Below are 19,843 nucleotides of genomic sequence, written 5' to 3' on the forward strand. Positions count from 1 at the left end.
TGATACACGTAATATGATGTCTGCAAGCATCAGGTTTGTCTAATAGATACTTGATTAACATAAGATTACAGTTTAAAGCTTCTTTTCTCACTGTTGTTTTGCAGTATGAGTTTTCTCCACAGACGTTGTGCTGCTATGGCAAGCAGCTGTGTACTATTCCTCGTGATGCTGCCTACTACAGTTACCAGAATAGGTAAGTCCATTATGGTTTTATTTTCCCCCCTTCTTATTCAGGAAGAGAGATCCTTTGAGTTCTCTGCACATACGGAGGAGAAGGATTATTAACTTTCTTTCCTTTGTCAGCCCAGTCAAGAAAAAGTTGCTTATATATCTTTGCATGCTGTCCTTTCGCAAGTGACCCCTTAGTTTCCTGAACTGCAGTTTTGATACTCACTGATCCTCTGCAGTTTGATACTCACTGTTCCTAAGTACTTGCTTTTATTTAGGATGCACCATACGTCATGTAGGTGGAAGTGAATTTGTCCATGTTTCCCACAAAATGAGTAGCAGGGTGCTGAAAGAAAAAGGGTGAAATTGCACAAAGGCACTGAGAAATCATGTTACCTTGTTCTGGGAGAAATGTGAAAAAAGTACACAGGTTTGTGCTTGTCAGAATTAGTGTCAGAATTTGCAATGTAAGGTATATAGTGATTGATTGCAAGACTAACATTCTCTATTGCTAGTTAGTATTTAATTCTATTTAAGTTAGCTTCGAATTAGCATTGAAAACTACCCAGAGGCTCCTGAGAAGCTGTGACAACAATTGTCTCTTATTTCTTAATTAGTATTAGGATTTGGTACTTGTACGATTATTGTACATTATAAGACTGATTTTCCACTTAGTGCTTAAATCAACAGTGCTGTAATGACAAAGTAAACTTAGAACTTGGCTTTGGTTTTGGCTTCCTAGATAATGTTTCCCCTCCCCAAATGCAAACTGTAAATGGGCTGACACTCAAACTTCCTTTTCCCTGTTTAAAACAAAGTTATTAATTATTTTCCATAGGCTTGGCAGGCTATAAGTTTTGCTAACTTCTAAGTGCACGGCAGGCTGTTGTCTGACTGAAGCTAAAGAATTAATTTGGACAGTCAGTGCTTGCATTTATTCTAAGGGCAATCCCTACATCACCAAACATGCTGTAAGATAGTGCAAGACTGTTGTGTACAGCCTAGCTGAAGCAGCACAATGTGGGAGACGAAAGCGTGTCATCTTAAATTGTATGCTGGGTTTTAGGTGGCCTTTGTGAGGCAGGTGCTACTGACATGGAGGAATGTAAATTCATGAGATCTCATAAAAGGTTTTATACAGCCACTGTGAACTCTGAAAATAGTCTGGGCAGAAATAAAGCAATTAAAATGCATTTAAAGAGCTCGTGCTCAATACTGGAAGTGGGGGAAAAATAACCCTTAAATACCAGCTTTTAAGTGGTAGAATTTCAAATATTTTCCATGTTATGCATCCAGGTAGTGCTGTATTTGAAAAGCAGCTTCATGAATAATTGAAGGAGTAATTTTTAATTTAAGGTTTTTTTCTGTTGTATTTTTCCTGTTTAAGTCAGTGTTTAATCATATGGATTACTGAGTGGAAGGCAGTGTTGATTGCTAGCAAGTACAGGTTTGATGGGGCAGTGGGCTCCTCTGGAATTGGCAATGCAATATTTCACTTTCCTACCTGTTATAAATGTGATAGCCCATTTACATTGAGTTTAGTCTAAAAGGGTAGTAATAAAAAGGAGGTAATTTGTCTTAAGTGTCAGTAGGCCAGTAGCAAAACAGAAGTAGGTGTAGATTTCTGTTTATCCAGATGTTGTGAGGAAGGGTTGAGTTTGGGGATTTGGGGTGGGTTTGGGTTGGGGTGGTATGAGGTTTTTTCTTTCCAGCCAACTAAATCAAGTGATAAATGGGGTTTTGGGGTTGGTTTTTTTAAGAAAATATTTATAAATCTCAATCACCATATTTTTAAGTGTGCATTTGGACTGTCAGATCGTAGAAAGCCCTTACTCATCAGATGTATTGCTCTTAAACAGTCAAAGTAACTGTTTCCTGTGATAGTGATCTTCAGATCTTAGTTTTTTCATAACCGAGTAGCACATTAGTGAAAAGCACATTCTGTTGTTCCAACAGATCTTTAACTGGTCAAGTGTGTTTGACTTTTTCCATTTGCAGAACAGACAGAATAGGGTGTTCTTCAAGATCAGTGTATCACATACCTAAATTATAACTAGTAGGCACCACAGAATAAATGAACTCTGGCACTACAGTTCCGTAATTAAAAGTTAATTTTGTGCATAGAACTGTTGGGCTTCCATAGTAAAGCAGAAGTTTAGGTTAAGTGTTCAGAAAATATACTTCATATCTGACTATCCAGTTGAGAACACTGGTTGGTTTTTCATATCGGTACTAACATCCAATTACTAATTTAGAATTTCCTTTGAATGCACTTAATTACATCTGGAAATTCACCAGTTAATGCAGAGATTGAGAATTTTCTGGCCTTTGGTGTGGAACCATACTGTTACTCTTTGATAAATGGGAATCAGTCATCTGAACAGTCTGCATTTGAAAAGTTTTTCATTTTTGATGTGTTGCACTAAGTACATTCTTTGGATTTTCTGTGACACATAACTAGAATACTGTATGCTTTGGGATTTGCTGAGTATTTATAGTGACATGCTAAAAGTCAGTGATATATACAAGCCAGCCTCCGTTTTGGAGAATCCGTATTCATAATAAGCTACAGCTGTTGTTTCACCTTGGTTATTTAATGGACAAATGTTCATGATCTTTAGGTGACTCATTTTCACTGTATTTCAATTTTTATTTCCTCATTTTAATACCATGCATTAAGGCTTGACTCTTGCTAGTGCTAAGGCTTTGGTTCTGCAGGATCTAGAATCCTGTGATCCCCTCTGGATCTGAAGCACATGCTTAACACACTGTGAAACCGAAGCCCTCATCCCGGCAAGACTGAGCTTGCTGCAGAATGAACAGAGGGCAAAATACCTGTGCTGGTGAAGCTAGTTGGAGTTCTTGCAGTGTAACTTAAGTCCAGTATCAAAGGCAACCTCATTGCTCAGTTTCATGAGTGCTTTGAAAGCCCATAAATTATTCTGAAAATGGATTAGAATTAACCTTTTCTGGGATTGTTTAAATGTAGGAAAGTATTAACTATTAACAGAAGCCTTTACCATGGATTTTTATGGTGTTTGGGAGGGTCCTTCTGTGATTCAGTCCTTCCCAATCTGACTCTTAAAAGGAGCAACCTGTTGGTAAGGAAAATAATTTGGATTTTAACTGAAGAAAAATTTAAAGAGGCATATTATAGAAAATAAAGGGCATAGAATTTTTTATTCTTTTACACACTGCACTTGTAATGTTTAGGGTTTGGGGTGGGCTTTTTTAATTATCAAACAATACTGTATCCATTTGGGGGTACGAAGAGAGTGAAATTAGTGTAAATGAGATTTTCACTGTCAATATCCAGTCCTGAAATTATTTTGTAATATTCGTCTGTAACAACCATGATACGTTTATCATTACAAATGATTACAAATTACTGGAATACTTTATTTTCCTCCTCGCCTTGTTCTACTGCACTATCAACTCCAAAATGCTTGGTTTTCCCTGGGAGGGTGATGTTTTTAGTTCTGGTCTAGCTAACCTGGAAGTCACTTGCAATTTAACTTGGCAGGCTGGCAAGCAGCCCTCTGGGCAGGGAGCAGGGCATTTTAGCTCAATTGTTTGCTATCGAAAGTTGCAGCTGCCCTTCTGGTAAGATGCCCACATGGATATGTCAGTATGGGCTGTATTAACTAGAATGAAATACACCTTTTTTTCCTCTTCGTAGCAGTCCTGCAGTAGAGGGAGCGTTCAGTGTGCTGCTGCATTTAAGTGGTTCTTGGCTAGCAGAGTAGTTCTTCGAGCCTGAGCCAGCTGGCAGAGTTTGCAGAAGTTTTCAGGCTCTTGCAAACTATGCTGTGGTAACACAGACCTGGCTCCAGCCTGGGGAGGACACAGATTGCTCTGCAGAGCATCTTTCCCTAATGCATCGGGTGCTGCTGGAGGACCCGCTTCCGCTGGCTGTGTCTCACAAGGGTTTAGAAACACATAGTGGTGACGTTGATGGCCTGTGCGTGTCACGGGAGGCAGTTCCATACATCTCAGTAAGTGCCTGTAAATGGCTTCCTTGCCTCCAGAAAAGCACAGCCTTAAGAGTTCTGTCACCTGGATTCCAGTAGTTTAACTGTATGAGTATGTGTTTGAAGGGGCAAGCCGCCTTTTTTATTAATCTCCATCCCTTAAGTTGTTGGTTCATTGTGACATTGAGTCCCGTTTGATGCTTTTTATACTTACCATTCTTACAGTTCTAGTGTTTGAGTACTAAAACTGCGTTTTACTGTGCTGCCGTTGCTGCTTATACTCTCTCACTCTTGATCTTCCGTGAAGCTTTTATTTTGGCGATCCTTTGTGGCCTTCCTGCATTTTACAGCTCTGGCCTCTCTTTGTTACCTTTGTTCATGTGTGAATTCATATCCTTTCCAAACGTTTAGCTTCCTTTGTTTTATTTTATTTTTAATGACCCTGACAACTTTGGTTCCAGTTCATCTGAAACAAACACACCCAAAACCCCCACCAAAATCCATGTAACCTTGATTTTATTTCTTTTTTTTTCAAATGCAGATTGTATTTTCATAGAGTTGTATTCCAATTTACTCAGCTTGGTTTGTTAAACTGCAGCATTGGTTTTGCTGAGTATAACTTGGATTGGCTCTTGGTCTGGTGACCAAAAATTGTACCTAGCCTCATTCAATTTGTAAAACTTAATTCCATGTCTTTAATGTACCCTGATAAATGTATGTATGTACAATATTTAATGTTGTTCACATATATACATATATTATACTTATATAGATAAATGGCTGGAAACTCTGACCCACAATTGCATTTCTGTTAAATGTTTGTCTAGAGTATGGATTTGGTTTCATTTATATTAAAGAATATTAGCTGAGCAATTGGTCACATTTAATCTTATAGTCAAATAACTTTCTAATTTAATATTTATATACACTTTTTTCTGCTTTTACAATTTTTACTGACAATCAGTAAATGCTTTCGGCATATTTTCTAATCACTTAAATCTGTAATAAATATGTTCTTAAAGCTTTTTGACAGGCTGTGTTTTTACCCAGAGGAAACTTGATCAGTCGCAAGCCTGGAATCAAAGAGCGTTTTTTCCTAAGTAATGCAAATCAAATCCAAATTCTTAAATTTGAAGTCTATACAAATGTAGCACTTGGTAGCTACTTTATTATTAATCCTCCCCAAATTTTGAATCTGACACCCGACAACTTGTTAGTAATGTCTAAAATGAGACCGAATGCTAATCTGTGCTTTGCCTTGGCTTTCTGCTCTGTGTTGTCTTGGTGTTTGCGTCTTACCTCTTATGTCTGTGCTGTTTGTTCCCTCCCCTGTTCTCTAATCCTGCCCTTCCCTTCCCTCTGTTCCTTCTCATTGTCCACACTGACCCATCAATCAACCAACAACGCCCCCCCTTTCGTCGTGGTGATCTGCCCTGCTCTGGTTGGTGGCTCCGTGCTTGGGTGGCTGTATGTTGTGCTGGACCAGTTCACCCAAATATGGCCTTCTTGCTGACAGGTATCACTTCTGTGAGAAGTGTTTCACTGAAATTCAGGGGGAGAATGTCACCCTGGGTGATGACCCTTCCCAGCCTCAAACGTAAGTTGCTTCCTTTCTTCTGCATACCATATTTTTAAATAGGAGGGATGATATCTAATCCTGATATGATAGTAAAACACCATGGCCAGTGGTGGTGTTCATGGGGAAAAGTCTACCTTCTTACTAATAGGAGGTTTTTGCCAAACAGTGTTGCTTGTGTCCAGTTGTGCTACTCTAGAGTTGCCTTTAGACTGCAGGGCTAGCAGATACTAGATAATGTGGCTGGAGCAGGGGGAATGGAAAGTGTGTAAATAAGTATCACTAATCCATTACCTTTTCAAATTAAAGACTTCAGCTAATCCTGATATCTCACCTTTTAAAATACAGCTTTTGTTCATGAAACCAAAGGTTTGTCTTTAACCTGACCAAAGCTCTTAAGATTTGAGGAATACAAGCTGTTTGGAAAGTGGCTGCTTTACTGATGATAGCTTCCCCTGTTCTTTATGATCTTAAATTTATGTGTATACTTGGGTATCTTATTTTGCTTTTAATTTACACAGAAGGTGAAATGGGGAGATTACCTTCTGGAGCTTACAATGAACTGAATTGCTTTCTCTGAATAGAAAATAAATGATATGCTTTCTTCAGACTTAAGGTCTGCTCATTTGCTGCAGTTCAGAAAAGCATGATATTGTCTTGGCCTCTGATATAAAGGTACTACTGAATTTTCATATTAACTCTTTGTCTCCAGAACCATCTCTAAGGATCAGTTTGAAAAGAAGAAAAATGATACACTAGATCCAGAGCCGTAAGTACCAGGCCATAGTTTTTCTTAAGTTAATCTCGCCACTTTTACTTGTCCTTTAGCCAGCACTTCAGAAATCAGGCAGTGAATAAAAAAGCCTTAATTTTGCCCCCATCTCTACCCAAACATGCTGCCGAATCTGTCCCTGAAGTTCATAGAACATCATACAAACGTGATGTCTAGTATTGATATTCAAGGGAAAAACATGAGCCTGCTTTAATGGCAGTTTCTAGATCTATTTATCTGGGTAATTCTTAAGGTGTGTTCTGCAAAGCACTGCACAGCTAGCTGAAAATGGTGCTCTGTCATATAGACCCTTTCACACCAAACCCTGAGGATATGGGGAGTTCAGCATTTTCCCCTTCTGTTTAGCTAGACCTCTAAAACACATTTTTCTCTTCACTCAAGTGAAGCTTAACCCATTGAAAGAGCCATCCTCCTCCCTTGTGCTTGTTGCCCTTAGGAAGTTTGGTAAAAGCCAAGTTGAACATTCCTTCAGCAGCACTGTGCTACTTTTCCTACTGTCCTTAACTAGCTGAAACAACATCTTATCTTGCTACTACTTTGTTTCCTGGCAGTTTGATATGGAATACATTTTGATTCTTTTTCTCATCCTTGCAAATACTAAATAGAATTCTTTCCATAGACCTTTAAAGGGAGACTGCGGAGATAGACCCTGATGCACTTGTCTTTGTCACTGGTGTTGCAGTCTTGACTTGGAAGTGCTCTCACGTTTTTCCCATCCAAAACCGGAATTTTGACATGCTATTTAAAAAAAAAAACAAACCCAACCAAAAAACAAACAAAATAAAACAAAACAACAACAGAGCTACAGCAGACCCATGCAGGCAAGGACAAGCTTATACATGTTCTCTGGGCACAGCGATTCACGAATGACTAGTTTTTACATCTACAGTAAGTTGAATGACCGTTTAGTCAGCTTGTGGTTGTTTTTTTAAACTGACACATAAGTGGGGCCTGCTGAAGTTGATTCAGTTCTTAGCAAAAGGTTGAAAAGTCCTTCTTTCTTGGTGAATTCTGGAAAATCACTTGCCTAACAACAAAAGTGATTGCTGTTTTTCTTCTCAGGTTTGTTGACTGCAAAGAGTGTGGTCGGAAGATGCACCAGATTTGTGTATTGCATTATGATATTATTTGGCCTTCAGGGTAAGATGTTTGTTAGCGTTTTTTACCCTTTGTATAATAATCAGTGGTGTTTATATAATCAAGACTTTCTGTCTTTGCTCTTTGATGTGCAGTCACAGCCTTCTAAGAGCTGAGTACAAAAGGACAGTGTTTCTAAATACATTTTTTGATGGTTGGGATCTCATTTCAGTACATTCAGATAAAAATTGCATGAACCCAACTTGTTCATAGATGCAGGTTTCTGTGGTTTCTTTCTAGACTGCTAAATAATGGAAGGTGGTTGGAGGTAAGTTTCTATAGTGCAGAACACAAATGCAGGTGTGACTGCTTGGCAGAATTAAACCAGCTCATAAAGGCTTGAAATCCCTTGAAAAAAGGGAGAGATGGGTTCAAACATTGGGTTTAAGCTGGCCAGTAATTGGCTGTATACTAAGGTTTTTGGTAAAAAAAAAAAAAAATTTTTTTTTTTTCTCAATAGGTTTGTCTGTGATAATTGTTTGAAGAAAACTGGTAGAACACGCAAAGAAAACAAATTCAGTGCGAAAAGTGAGTTTGATATTTCTGTTTTTATCTTAAGCTTTCATCTTCTCCCTGCCACCCCTAATAGCTTTTTGATTGAGACCTTCTGTTGGCACCATGAACAGTACAGGAATGTTTGCAGATGGGGAGTACTGTAGCCCAAGGCTTTAGTAGCTGTCAGAATTTTAATCAGCGTTTTAAAGACCTGCTCTTTATGTGTTTGTAGTAAGTTTTAATGCTGCTTGAGGTATTTGGTGTCTGTGTTCTTATTTTTCTAAGATTCAAAGTTAGGGGAAAACAGAACAGGGGAAACATAAGGCTGCATGCACTTTACTATATTTAGACATGTTTCCGTGTAGTGTTGAAAATGTAGTAAATTACTGTAGCCTTTGTGCCCTTCAAATAACATATAGTAACAAGTTATGCTGCATTTCAGGTGTACTGTAGTGATGTCAAGTACTAATGTACTTGAAGAGCTTTTACTTGTAGAGTGGAGCTGTCCACTAGAAGAAGTAACCAATTGTACTATGTGTCTGCATTTTCTTGGAAGTAACCATTGTCATAATAGTGTTGAAACATGCACTAAAGAGCGTACCAAAAGATGCCAGGTCAGGTTGCCTCAGTCTCCATAGTAATCCTTACACAGACATTCTTTACATGCATTTAAGATCAGGGTACATAATTTGATAACTTTTACTCATACAGAGTTGTGTGGCAGGGAAGGAGTAGGAACTAGCATTGAAGATGCAATGTCAGTGCACAGAGAATGAAAATAACGTGAGTGTAGAAACCAAGAGGGTGATTCAGACACTTGAACAACTAGAACTTACAGGAACACTCGATTTCTCCCTTGTTCTTCTTTGGTCCTTGGAAATTCTGGGCATTACCTTGTTGTACTGTGACTTTGTAAGCCTGGATCTTCCAAATTGTAACAAAAGCATGGTTTTGCATTAATAATGGAACTTCTTGATAACTTCATGTGTGGTTGATTGCATAATAAGAGATTCGAAGGGGGATAATTTGGAGATGATAATGCTGCATGAGGCGTATTAGGTTACAGTAATCAAAACGGTCTCTGGAGTAACCTGACGCATGCAAGATAGTATTGTTAAAAAGACTAAAATTAGCCTCATTAAAGATCGTTTAAGATAGTAAGAGAACATTAATAAAATGATGAAATAAAAATGTAGGTTTAGGTAACTGTTTTAAATAGATGTCTCTTCTATTATATGCTGACTGTACAGAATATATTAATGTAAATTGCCTTAAATAAGTATGCAATTCCTTGTATGTCTGCAGTTGTTCTGTGCCATTGCTTAAAGTTTGGGTAAGCAGCCATTTAGTTCTAGGTGACCATTTTGCTCTTTGGGAATCTGCACAGGGAAATAAGGGTGCTTTTTTCCTTCCTACTGATCTCTGTTTCCTTCCCCTTGTTTTCTTTTTCCCTTGGGTCCTGCTGCCAGCTGTAATCCACTGGTGGGCTCAGCTCTTGAGATCAGTTTTCTTGAACAGTGCTCTAGTGGAAACATAAGAACAGGGAAGGAAAGCCTGCTCTTGTCAAAACCTTGGTCTTACTACTGACCTGAAAACAAACATGAGCAATGAAGGTTTGAAGCATTAACACGTTTCCTTGCTTCCTCCCTCCCCATAACAAACTTTACTTAATGAATTGCCATCAATATTTCTACCCTCTCTCAAGCATGTTGGCACAACTGCTGATAATCAAGATAGCACATCCCTCAGCTGCAAGCTACTGCTCAGCTATTATGGTAACATTCGTATTCCTAATGTATATTAAGTCAAATTGGTTATCTTAACCACATCGCAAGTAGGTTGCATAAACCTGACTGGTAACATGCCAAATAGAACATATAAACCAGCATATAGATAGCTTAGCCTGTGAAAATTCTAAACTTTTGAAGTATGTTTCTTACTAAGAAAAATCTACAAATATTACTTAACCAGTAGCTAATGCAGAGACAGTCAAAGACAAAAGATATCTTGACAAGTACGTCACCTGAAATAGTTTCCTAACAAAAAGACACAGTTAGCCAGAAGTTTGACTTTCTTCCTGTCTGTCCAGTCACTCGTGCTGTAAGAAATGTCTGGCCATTGCTACTGCAACAAAACTTCCGTACTCAATCATCCTGAAAGTCTTCTATGCTGTTACTAGTTTGGATGCCTTTTTTCAAGTTTGTACTGCAGTTTTCATTGAGACCTGTGCTTTTATTGGAAGTACGTATGTTAGAGGTGTCCAAGAACCGAAATCTAGTTGCTTTCTTAAAGAATTTGCACATTCTAATGTATCCAAATATGTGACTGTAGTTCCTTTCGTTACAGTGCTGCCTCTTTCTTTTTATCTTCTTATCTGGTATTTTTTTTTGTTTTTCAAGTCTCAATGAATTGCAGCATAAGGAAGGTAGCAGATATCCTTTGGCTGGTTAGCATTGAAAAGATGGTGAAATGAACACACAACAGGACAGTAGAGTTAACTAAAATGGCTTTCTAAAAATGTACCAACCCATTAGCTGAAATCGAGCTGTTTCTTTTTTACTCTGATTTGTTTTCTGAGAAACTAACAAAATGCAATAATTTCTTCAGAAAGTATTTGATATTTTTAGTTAAAAATCTTTGTATTTCCTTTAAAATCGACTGGTTTAGTATATATGGAAAGCCCAATGTATTGTATTGGGCTGGGAAACACTGGGAAAGGCCAGTGTATTGGAATTGGTAAAAGGCATAGTGTAATTTTTACTTTTAACATGCCTTTAAGGTTAATTATTGGCTCTCAGTAAATGATACTTAGAATCATAGAATGTGTTGTGCTGGTCATAGCCACAGAATCCCATTGGACAAGGGGATAGACTAAAAGGTGTAAAACAAGATTACCACATTTGGACATTTCTATAAACTGATCGTAAGACTAAAATTTAAGTATATAAATCCCTTAGAAAGTGGGGTCTTCCTTTGAGTATATGTGGGGTTTTTACGCAGTATTGGAGCCTAAAATAATTTTTAGCATAGGTATACAGCATTCTGTATGCAAGCTATTAGTCAGGAGGAAGAACCAACAGCCTTATGTCGATAGCCAAATAACAACTGAAAAATGAAGCAATGGAGAGTTGAAAATTAAATGCATTTTAGTAAAATAAACATCTGTACATTGCGCTGTCACTTTGAAAAAGATAGCAGATTGACTGTAAAAATGAAGTAGAAATACCAGTTGGTAAAATAAGTACAGCAGGATAACAGAAATAGTCGTAAGTCTTCAAGTCAAAACAGTGTGCTGCTTCTATTTTCTTAATTTAAATTAAAATCTTCAACTTAATTTCTGTAATTTGTGGATTTATTTGAAATCCATCACATCCTGTAATGCCACAAAACCGGCTATCCCTACAAAAACTAATTGTAAATGTAAAAACTGAGAGAGGGGATCTGGACAATGTGTGGACTTGAACTTTTAAAGACCTCTATCGCTGTGCAAGAACTATGTAAGCTTTATGTGCAGATTACTGTAACTGTTCAATCTAAAAGCTCTCTTGAAAAGAAAAGAAAAAGCAATGAAATCTCCATTGAAGTCAAAAGGCTTTTCATTTCTGTTGATTTGCTTTCCTCTGCCTAAAAAGGTGTGGCATTGAGCCAGATCTATAAAGTGATGTAATCTCTGTCAAACAGCCAGATAGTGTTTTTGTTAGGAGAAAACATTTGCAGTGTTCATAAAATAAGCCTGCAAATTTAGAAATGCGATGTAAAGCTGCTTTTATTAGTTCACTTACAAAGCAGTTTTCCAACTGTAGTGGTTTTAGCTTCCACGATAGGGTGTGAACACTTACGGCTTGGTTAAAAACATGGATGGGTTTGCTTTTTTAATTTTGACTGCATAAATAAAAGCATCAAATTTTCATACGGAGGTAAAACAAAGGGAAAAAAGCCTACAGAGAAGCAACCTGAAAGACCTTACAAGCATGGTAACACCCTGACTTAACAGTAATTTCTCCAGCATTAATGTTTCCATTGTCATGTTCTCCCCCTTCATTTCTAGGGCTACAGACTACGCGTTTAGGAAACCATTTGGAAGACAGAGTAAACAAATTCTTGCGGCGACAGAATCATCCTGAAGCTGGAGAGGTTTTTGTCAGAGTAGTAGCAAGTTCAGATAAGACAGTAGAAGTGAAACCAGGAATGAAATCGAGGTTAGTTCTATTAATTACAATAAATGTGATCTTGATTTTTTTATTACTGTATTGATGTCTCTCTGCATAAAAATCTCGAAATGGTGCTAATTTGTGCCTTAATCCTTTTGCATGTTTTTGAATTTTAGGCATTTATAAGATAATGAAAGGTAAAAAAGTAGTATGCAGTAAATGAACTGAGAAGAGATGACACTTGTATTTCAACTGTTGGGTAGCAGGGACATCCTGGTTTTGGTTATGCAGTGACTTTGTATTACTAAATCTTGAGAGAGAGTCTGGCCATGTTTGTTTAGCATTACAGAATCCATAGTTTAGTTTGGAGCAGTAGCTGAGATTCTCATCTTTACTATTCCTTCTTTTTATTGTGTTTCTATAAATACCGTAGCTTTTTGCAGTTACTTTTAATTTGCCTCATCGTAAAGAAAAAGCGTAAAATGTTTATTCTAGAAAGTATTTTGGCTTTAATTCATGAAGACAGTGTTTACATGACATTACTTGAATGTAACGCATCAGGTTTTCTTCTCTGCACCGTGTTACAAGGCTTGCGGTTTCTGAGGATGCTCTTGCACTCAATGCTTGCCTGTTCATTTGCATGGTAACTGTATGGAAACTGTCTTGTCATGAGTTTTATAGTAACAGGGCTCCCTGTTTTATACAGCTCTGATCTGACCATGTTTAACTTCTGCATAAATATTTCTAGTAAGTTAAAAATAAGGTTGAAAAGAATTTTCTCTTTCTGGTTGGACACTGATTTAATAATTGGCTTTTTGTTGGTGGTGGTTTGTGGGGGTTTTTTAACTCCTGTTCCCCTTCCTACCACCCTTCTTCAGATTCGTGGATTCTGGTGAGATGTCGGAATCTTTCCCTTACCGTACCAAAGCTCTGTTTGCATTTGAGGAAATAGATGGAGTTGACGTGTGCTTCTTTGGCATGCACGTACAGGAGTACGGCTCAGATTGTCCCCCTCCAAATACAAGGTACTTCTTTATTTCTGTACTGGTGGTTCTTGCACAGAGAACATCTTGCTACATTTACTGGGCAAATACAGAAGATGCGTCCTGTGGCACAAATAAGTCCTCCTGTATGACTGCAGATGACTTGGGAGGGGAAAACAAATATCACAGCAAAAATGTTCCAATTTTTTGTATTCTGTATTTAATTTTGCCTCTCTGTGTATTCTTCCTGTCTGAAAAAATGCTACCCATCTTTTGCTTTTGAGAACTCGTCATACCATGTTAAGATGCCTAAATATGCATTAAAATAATACCATTAATTTGTTCAGTCTGGCTGGATACATATCTAAGATAAGTCCGTTCCCAGCAGACAAAACAGATGTTCAGCCATACATGATTTTCCATCGTTCTTCTCTCGTTCCTACAGGCGTGTGTACATATCATATCTAGATAGTATTCATTTCTTCCGCCCCCGTTGTCTCCGAACTGCAGTTTATCATGAAATCCTCATTGGATATTTGGAGTATGTGAAGAAACTTGGGTAAGTGAGGTGTTTGTAAAGAAAGAAACCCCTTTTCTTAGTATTGTTTTTTTAATTCAGGAAACTAAGTAGCTTTGACTTGGGATAGTCTCTCTTCTGCCCTTTCTATGATGCATGGAACAAATGCCTCTGTGGAGAGAGAGATTTCTCTCTGCAGAAATTTGGATTTTATCACTAACATGGTGTTAGGATTCTTTAACTGACAGTATATTTGTTTTTTATCAGAGGTTCACTTGATGTTTAGGCTTCATTATTATATCCCAGGCCTTTTCTCATCTCTTGTATAATAGAGGTTATTGCCTCAGCATTTGTTACAAAGAAGAAGCAAAAGGAGGAGGTGCAAATTTGTATATTAGTTTGTCTGAATTAATTTTAAGATGTTAGAATGATTAAGACTTCTTCCTTGTGGTGTGAAATGCAGGTACGTGACAGGACATATCTGGGCCTGTCCCCCAAGTGAAGGAGATGACTATATTTTTCATTGCCATCCACCTGATCAGAAAATACCCAAACCCAAACGTTTGCAAGAATGGTATAAGAAGATGTTGGACAAGGCATTTGCTGAGAGAATCATTCATGACTACAAGGTTTGCTACTGTACTTTCTGAATTAATTTTTATGGGCTTTTTTTTGAAGCTAGCTAATAGTGTTTCACAATGCATGAAGCTGTGGTAGTATTGTACAAGGGGTATTATTCTCAGCTGATCTTCATTTTCCTAGATTTTCTGGAGGTCCTGCCTTTCAGACTTAGTTCTTTAGGTTTGGTTTCTGCATTAAGAGAACTGTGCAAGAACCTTACTTTGTTTATTGTCTTCCACTGCAGTCTTCTAGGCAAGGAACTATTTGGCTTGTTAAGGTTTATACAAGTTGTTTGCTTCTGGCGATTATCAAGGATCAGGTGGAATACTGGACCCACTAAGTGTAAAATCAAAAAACTGCTTATTAAACAGCTTCTTCACATGAGGAAGGATTATTTTCACAACTGGAGAATATTGCACGTGTAACCAAGGAAATACATTAAAGATGGCAAAAGTAGCATTTGCCACTCTTTAAGTGATAAAATTCAAAATAATTTCTTAATGGTAGTGACATTGCTGGAAAAAATTGATGTTTTGATTGCCAGTGACAGTTTCTAAATGTGTGGAGTAGAACAATGTATAGTAAGCCTTGTCATCTGATCTGGCATAGCAAAGAACTAGAAAATCTGTTTGTCTCTGGTAAGGTGGTCTTGAAGTTAATCCAGAGAAGAAACTTGGTTTGTGTTGTATGTGCTTGTTAAACACAATGCACCTTAAAAAACCACCTCCAGACCAACTGTATAAAGTACCTGTTCCTTTTCAGAATATCTGTTCTTCTTGGTGGTCCCCAGTCTTTTTTTCCAGGTTGCCCCCAGAGATTCAGCCAGCCGTTAGTGAAGGACACAGGCTGCACATGGTCCCCCTACCACAACCAGACTTCAGGATTCCTCTGTGTAATAGATGTACAGTGCATTCAGCAATTCTTCTGGACTTACCAGGCTCGATGCACAGTCCAGCCACATGCATTGCAGTGCTTATGTGCTTTTGAATTTGTAAGGGAAAGGGCTGGATGGGACACACTTGCTGTCACTAGAACAGTTCCTGCTCTTGTTCAGTGTAGGATAAGCCAGGCACTGTAGGCTTCATTTTTAGTTGGCATAGTTACCAGGGAGAGGGTGGTTAGGTTTTCCAGGAGTATTGTAGTCTCTCCCATCATGTCAGGAACATGAACTGATTGCATGATGGGGGTCCAGGAGAGCCTCAGTTCTTTCTGAGATGAAACAGGGAGAGGGCTGTTATCAATACTGCCAGGCCAGGTTTTGAACAGCACCCAGAAAAGGAGGCCTGCCAGGGATGGGCTGTGGGCTTTGAGGCACAGCTGTTCAGTGAAGCACTGGATCAGGTCTCTGGTTCTCCTCTCTCTCCTGAGCAGTCTTTATTTATTCTTGGCAATGTGTGATACGCTTAACAGGACATCTTCAAGCAAGCAACTGAGGACAGGCTGACAAGTGCCAAGGAGCTGCCTTATTTTGAAGGTGATTTCTGGCCCAATGTGCTGGAAGAAAGCATTAAGGAGTTGGAGCAGGAAGAGGAAGAAAGGAAAAAGGAAGAAAGTACTGCAGCTAGTGAAACAACAGAGGTGAGTTAACTTTATATGCTGTGTTTGCATCTGGCTCACGAAGCTGACAGTTAACTCTTTAATAGAGAATTCACATCCAATAAACGAGAAAAGAGGGTCATTCGTATCAGTTGTTAAATCAGGGTTTCCTTTAACTGAATTTCTGATTTTCCTCTTAGGCAATAGTACTGATGACTTGTTATTTTTGTACTTTTAACAGAATCAAGAGTTATTTCAGTTCAGCATCTCTGTTCTCAGAGAAATCTTTTAAGCTACTTTTGGCTTGCATCATCACTTTACATTTGCTTACAGTTATTTGGTTGAGCTTCTGGTTCACACCTTTGCATGTCACCTTCAGTATTTGCATTTTGAAAGATGCTTTATTTTTTCAGGGCTGAATTAAATTTTGCTCTTATTTAAGCAAAGGCAATTTGTAGTTGTTCGAGACAATAGGAGGTTGAAATTTCAAAGTATTTATTGGAAGCTTTGCATTGATGTGAAACATTGATCCTGGTGGTGGTTTTCCTTCGCCAGCATTCTCAATTTGTGCATAACAAAAAACTCAACAACTTAGTCTTTCAGGGTCCTGGCCAGAATTTCCTTACTCATTTTTATTCCTGTCTTGATTGTATCTGTAAGCAAATGGTCTTGGCACTTTTATACTGCTTTACTTGTGGTTTGCAGCAAGGTGTTTTGAAAATAAATATAGTAGGAAAATCTGAAGTCTAGCAGCTTGAGGTGGAACCAAAAGCTTTAACTGGGGGAAAACTGCATTCAGCTTAGAAGCCATGGCAATTTGCATACAATATGTATTTTATGGGATTGATGTGGAGTGGTAGACCTTAATCCATCAGTTTCATTGGGTCAGAAAGCTCCTTCCATTAAACCTTAGTGGCTTCTTCAAAGCTAATAGAGCTTTTGGTATGTTCTTCATAGAACCATCAAGTTAATAGTTTTCACCTTGTTGCTTCTAAATGTAACTATTAATACTGAAATATTTCAACAAACACAGCAGTATAAAAGTAATTGAAAGAGAAGGCTTGGAATCTAAGTTGCAGTCCTCTTTTGCTAACAGTATCACTTTCAATAAATTATAGCATGCCTTTCCAGTGAAAACACCAGTGTAAACCTCTACGTCTAAAAGGGGGAAAAAAGGTGTTTTGAAAAACCCAGCACAGCTAACTGAAACTGGTACAGGTTGTCTGCCCAGAGTGAGAAGATGTAGCCTTGACTGTTAATGTGCTTATGTTCCTACTTAATGCTATTGATGTTGGAATAGCTTTGTACAATTGATCAAATACAAACTCGCTAAAGGTGCAGTAGAAAAAAAACTTACACTGTTACCTGAGTTTCAATCTGTTCTCCCTTTTGGTGTTCAAACTTTCAAATCTGTTGGTGCTGTAAAATGCTTAGGCAAAGCAGGACATGCCCTAATTCCAGCTGGGTGGCAGAGAAGCAGAGGTGGGAATGTACAATAATTCATTTCTGAATACCTTCAAATCACTTACTGTGGTCTGGTTTCCCATAAAATAATATAATTTTACTTTCCAAACAGGTTTGGTCAAAAAGTTCATAAAATTAGTTACAGAAAAAACACAATTGGACAAGCAAATCCTATCTAAGCTTAATTAATGGAATGGAAGGATGGCAACAGTGTGTATATATATATAATTGCTTCAGTTGGAATATTTTCATGTTCTCTGAATAAATGTGCTTGCGGATAAAGCCTGTGTTTGCTTGTACATAGTGTTCATGAAACCTTCTTGCATGTATATATATATCTGACTATTTCAGTAGCCTGTTTTAATATTCTAGCAGTTAGAAAGGGGTTTGTATTGAGTGGTGAGCTCCCTGCTGAGACCTTGGGTTTTTATTTTTCAAGGACATGAAGTCTAAAAGTTATTTCTGTTTCCACAGGTCATCTAAATAGCATCATCTGCTATTTTTTACTCTTTACTTACATCTGGTATTCAGTATATGGTCACTGTGGTCTGCATTGTTGTAACTTAGACACAAGTGAAGGCTTTGGGGACTTGGGTCATTTTTTTTGGAGTTCATAAGCAGTCGTAAGTCTTCAGAATAATGTATTTTGTTAGTATTACATACTGCATGTTTTGATCTGTGTACTAGCCCTAAATTTGTTTAGTACAAAGAAACACACATGAAATGAGAGCTCAAGCAAGTATGTGAAACCCTAAATGCACAACGAAGCAAAATACTGCACTTCTGGAATTTAAGTTAATTTTATCTGTAACTCAGTTTATCATCAGGTATCTATGAGATCTTGTAAAGCAAGCAGTGGAAGTTGAAGTACAGTGTTTGAGAAGGGGAAAAAAAGTGTAAAGTAGGAATTATTTCATGTGTATGCATACTTTTAAAAACTGATTTTTTTTTTAAGAGTGTTTGAATTTGCCTGCCAGTTTGGCTTTTGATTTTTCCTGGAAGATAGGATATATTTAACACAGTATTGTTGATTTTCAGGCATTGGAACAAAGCTCTATTACTGACAGTGAAAGTGTTTCACTTTCAGCTACAGTGAATGAGAGAGAGCTCTAAGTGTAACATCTTTCCTATGCATTTATTGCAGGGAAGCCAGGGTGACAGCAAAAACGCCAAGAAAAAGAACAACAAAAAAACCAACAAGAATAAGAGTAGCATCAGCAGAGCTAATAAGAAGAAACCCAGCATGCCAAATGTGTCCAATGATCTGTCTCAGAAGCTGTATGCCACTATGGAGAAGCATAAAGAGGTACTGTCAAAATATGCTGCATAAAGGGATTATTTTATTCCTGTAAATGCAGGCATGATGATACTCAGAACTGAGAAATCAGGAGGAGTAAAGCTTGTGATTGCACTAGAATCTTTTGTTGTCTTAAGAATATATTGGAAGAGATCAGCCTAAACCAAGTTAATTAGGTAACATTTGTAGCATATCATTGCTGTAGCAGAACATGAGCTTTTTCCTGCAAGACGATCTAACCTCATTGATTTTTCTTTTCCTCCATTTATCTGCAGGTCTTTTTTGTGATTCATTTACATGCTGGGCCTGTAATTAACACCCTGCCTCCCATTGTGGACCCTGATCCGTTACTTAGCTGTGATTTGATGGATGGGCGAGATGCCTTCCTCACCTTAGCCAGAGATAAGCACTGGGAGTTCTCCTCACTGCGCCGATCCAAGTGGTCCACACTCTGCATGCTGGTAGAACTACATACTCAAGGGCAGGATCGCTTTGTCTATACATGCAATGAGTGCAAACATCATGTGGAAACAAGGTGGCATTGCACTGTCTGTGAGGTAGGTGGATATTACCAGAGACTTCTGCTCTCTCTTGCCCTACAGCTGAGCTTGAGGATTTGTGGTGGGATTTTTTTTTTTATACTGCCCAAAATTCCTCCAGATTAACCCTATCTTGATAAAAGGACTGCTAATCCTTAAGGGAAAATGACAGCCACATGGGGTACCTCTTCCTCTAGATTAACTGCTTTTAGTTTCTTAACATGAAAAACACCAGTACTCCAGAATGGCTACTGCTGCATCATTTATTGCCCTGTAGCTCCTCTGCATAGACAAGTTTTTAAGTTAAAGATCTTCAGGACTGAGTGGTTGGGTATGACTGCACTCAGACTAGTCTGAATCTGCAGGGCACTTTCTCATCCACATTAAATGGATGTCCACAAGAGAAGTTAGTGTACCTTTCTGCAAGGTAGCTTTTGTTCTGCTTTATATGTGGTACCTTGTGTTGTAAGGAGCACAGTGGGTGTGTGTCTGGGTTGCTGCAAAGCTGAGCGAGGAGCTGCCACAACTCTTGATCATTGTCTCTTCAGCCCAGCATTAGTGGTTACCTGCCCTTCAGATCAGATCAAAGTATTGC

General features: G+C 38.2%; 1 protein-coding gene across 12 annotated transcripts in view; it reads left to right on the top strand.

Annotated features, from left to right (window-relative positions):
• Window positions 1-19,843, top strand: part of CREBBP (CREB binding lysine acetyltransferase) — a 98,147-nt gene that overhangs the window by 71,299 nt on the left and 7,005 nt on the right. For 7 of the 12 annotated variants that reach the window (XM_080619664.1, XM_080619663.1, XM_080619661.1 and 4 more), the window contains 12 exons: window positions 105-193; window positions 5,626-5,736; window positions 6,428-6,484; window positions 7,571-7,648; window positions 8,106-8,173; window positions 12,189-12,339; window positions 13,170-13,316; window positions 13,720-13,833; window positions 14,255-14,420; window positions 15,823-15,990; window positions 18,557-18,718; window positions 18,985-19,266. In XM_080619664.1, coding sequence (XP_080475790.1) covers window positions 105-193; window positions 5,626-5,736; window positions 6,428-6,484; window positions 7,571-7,648; window positions 8,106-8,173; window positions 12,189-12,339; window positions 13,170-13,316; window positions 13,720-13,833; window positions 14,255-14,420; window positions 15,823-15,990; window positions 18,557-18,718; window positions 18,985-19,266 — 1,593 coding nt within the window. The remainder of the gene's footprint in view (window positions 1-104; window positions 194-5,625; window positions 5,737-6,427; window positions 6,485-7,570; window positions 7,649-8,105; window positions 8,174-12,188; window positions 12,340-13,169; window positions 13,317-13,719; window positions 13,834-14,254; window positions 14,421-15,822; window positions 15,991-18,556; window positions 18,719-18,984; window positions 19,267-19,843) is intronic. The other 5 variants (XM_080619659.1, XM_080619666.1, XM_080619658.1 and 2 more) reach the window with 1 other exon arrangement.

The sequence above is a fragment of the Psittacula echo genome, assembly GCF_963264785.1.
Source record: "Psittacula echo genome assembly, chromosome: 5".
Taxonomy (NCBI): Eukaryota; Metazoa; Chordata; class Aves; order Psittaciformes; family Psittacidae; genus Psittacula; species Psittacula echo.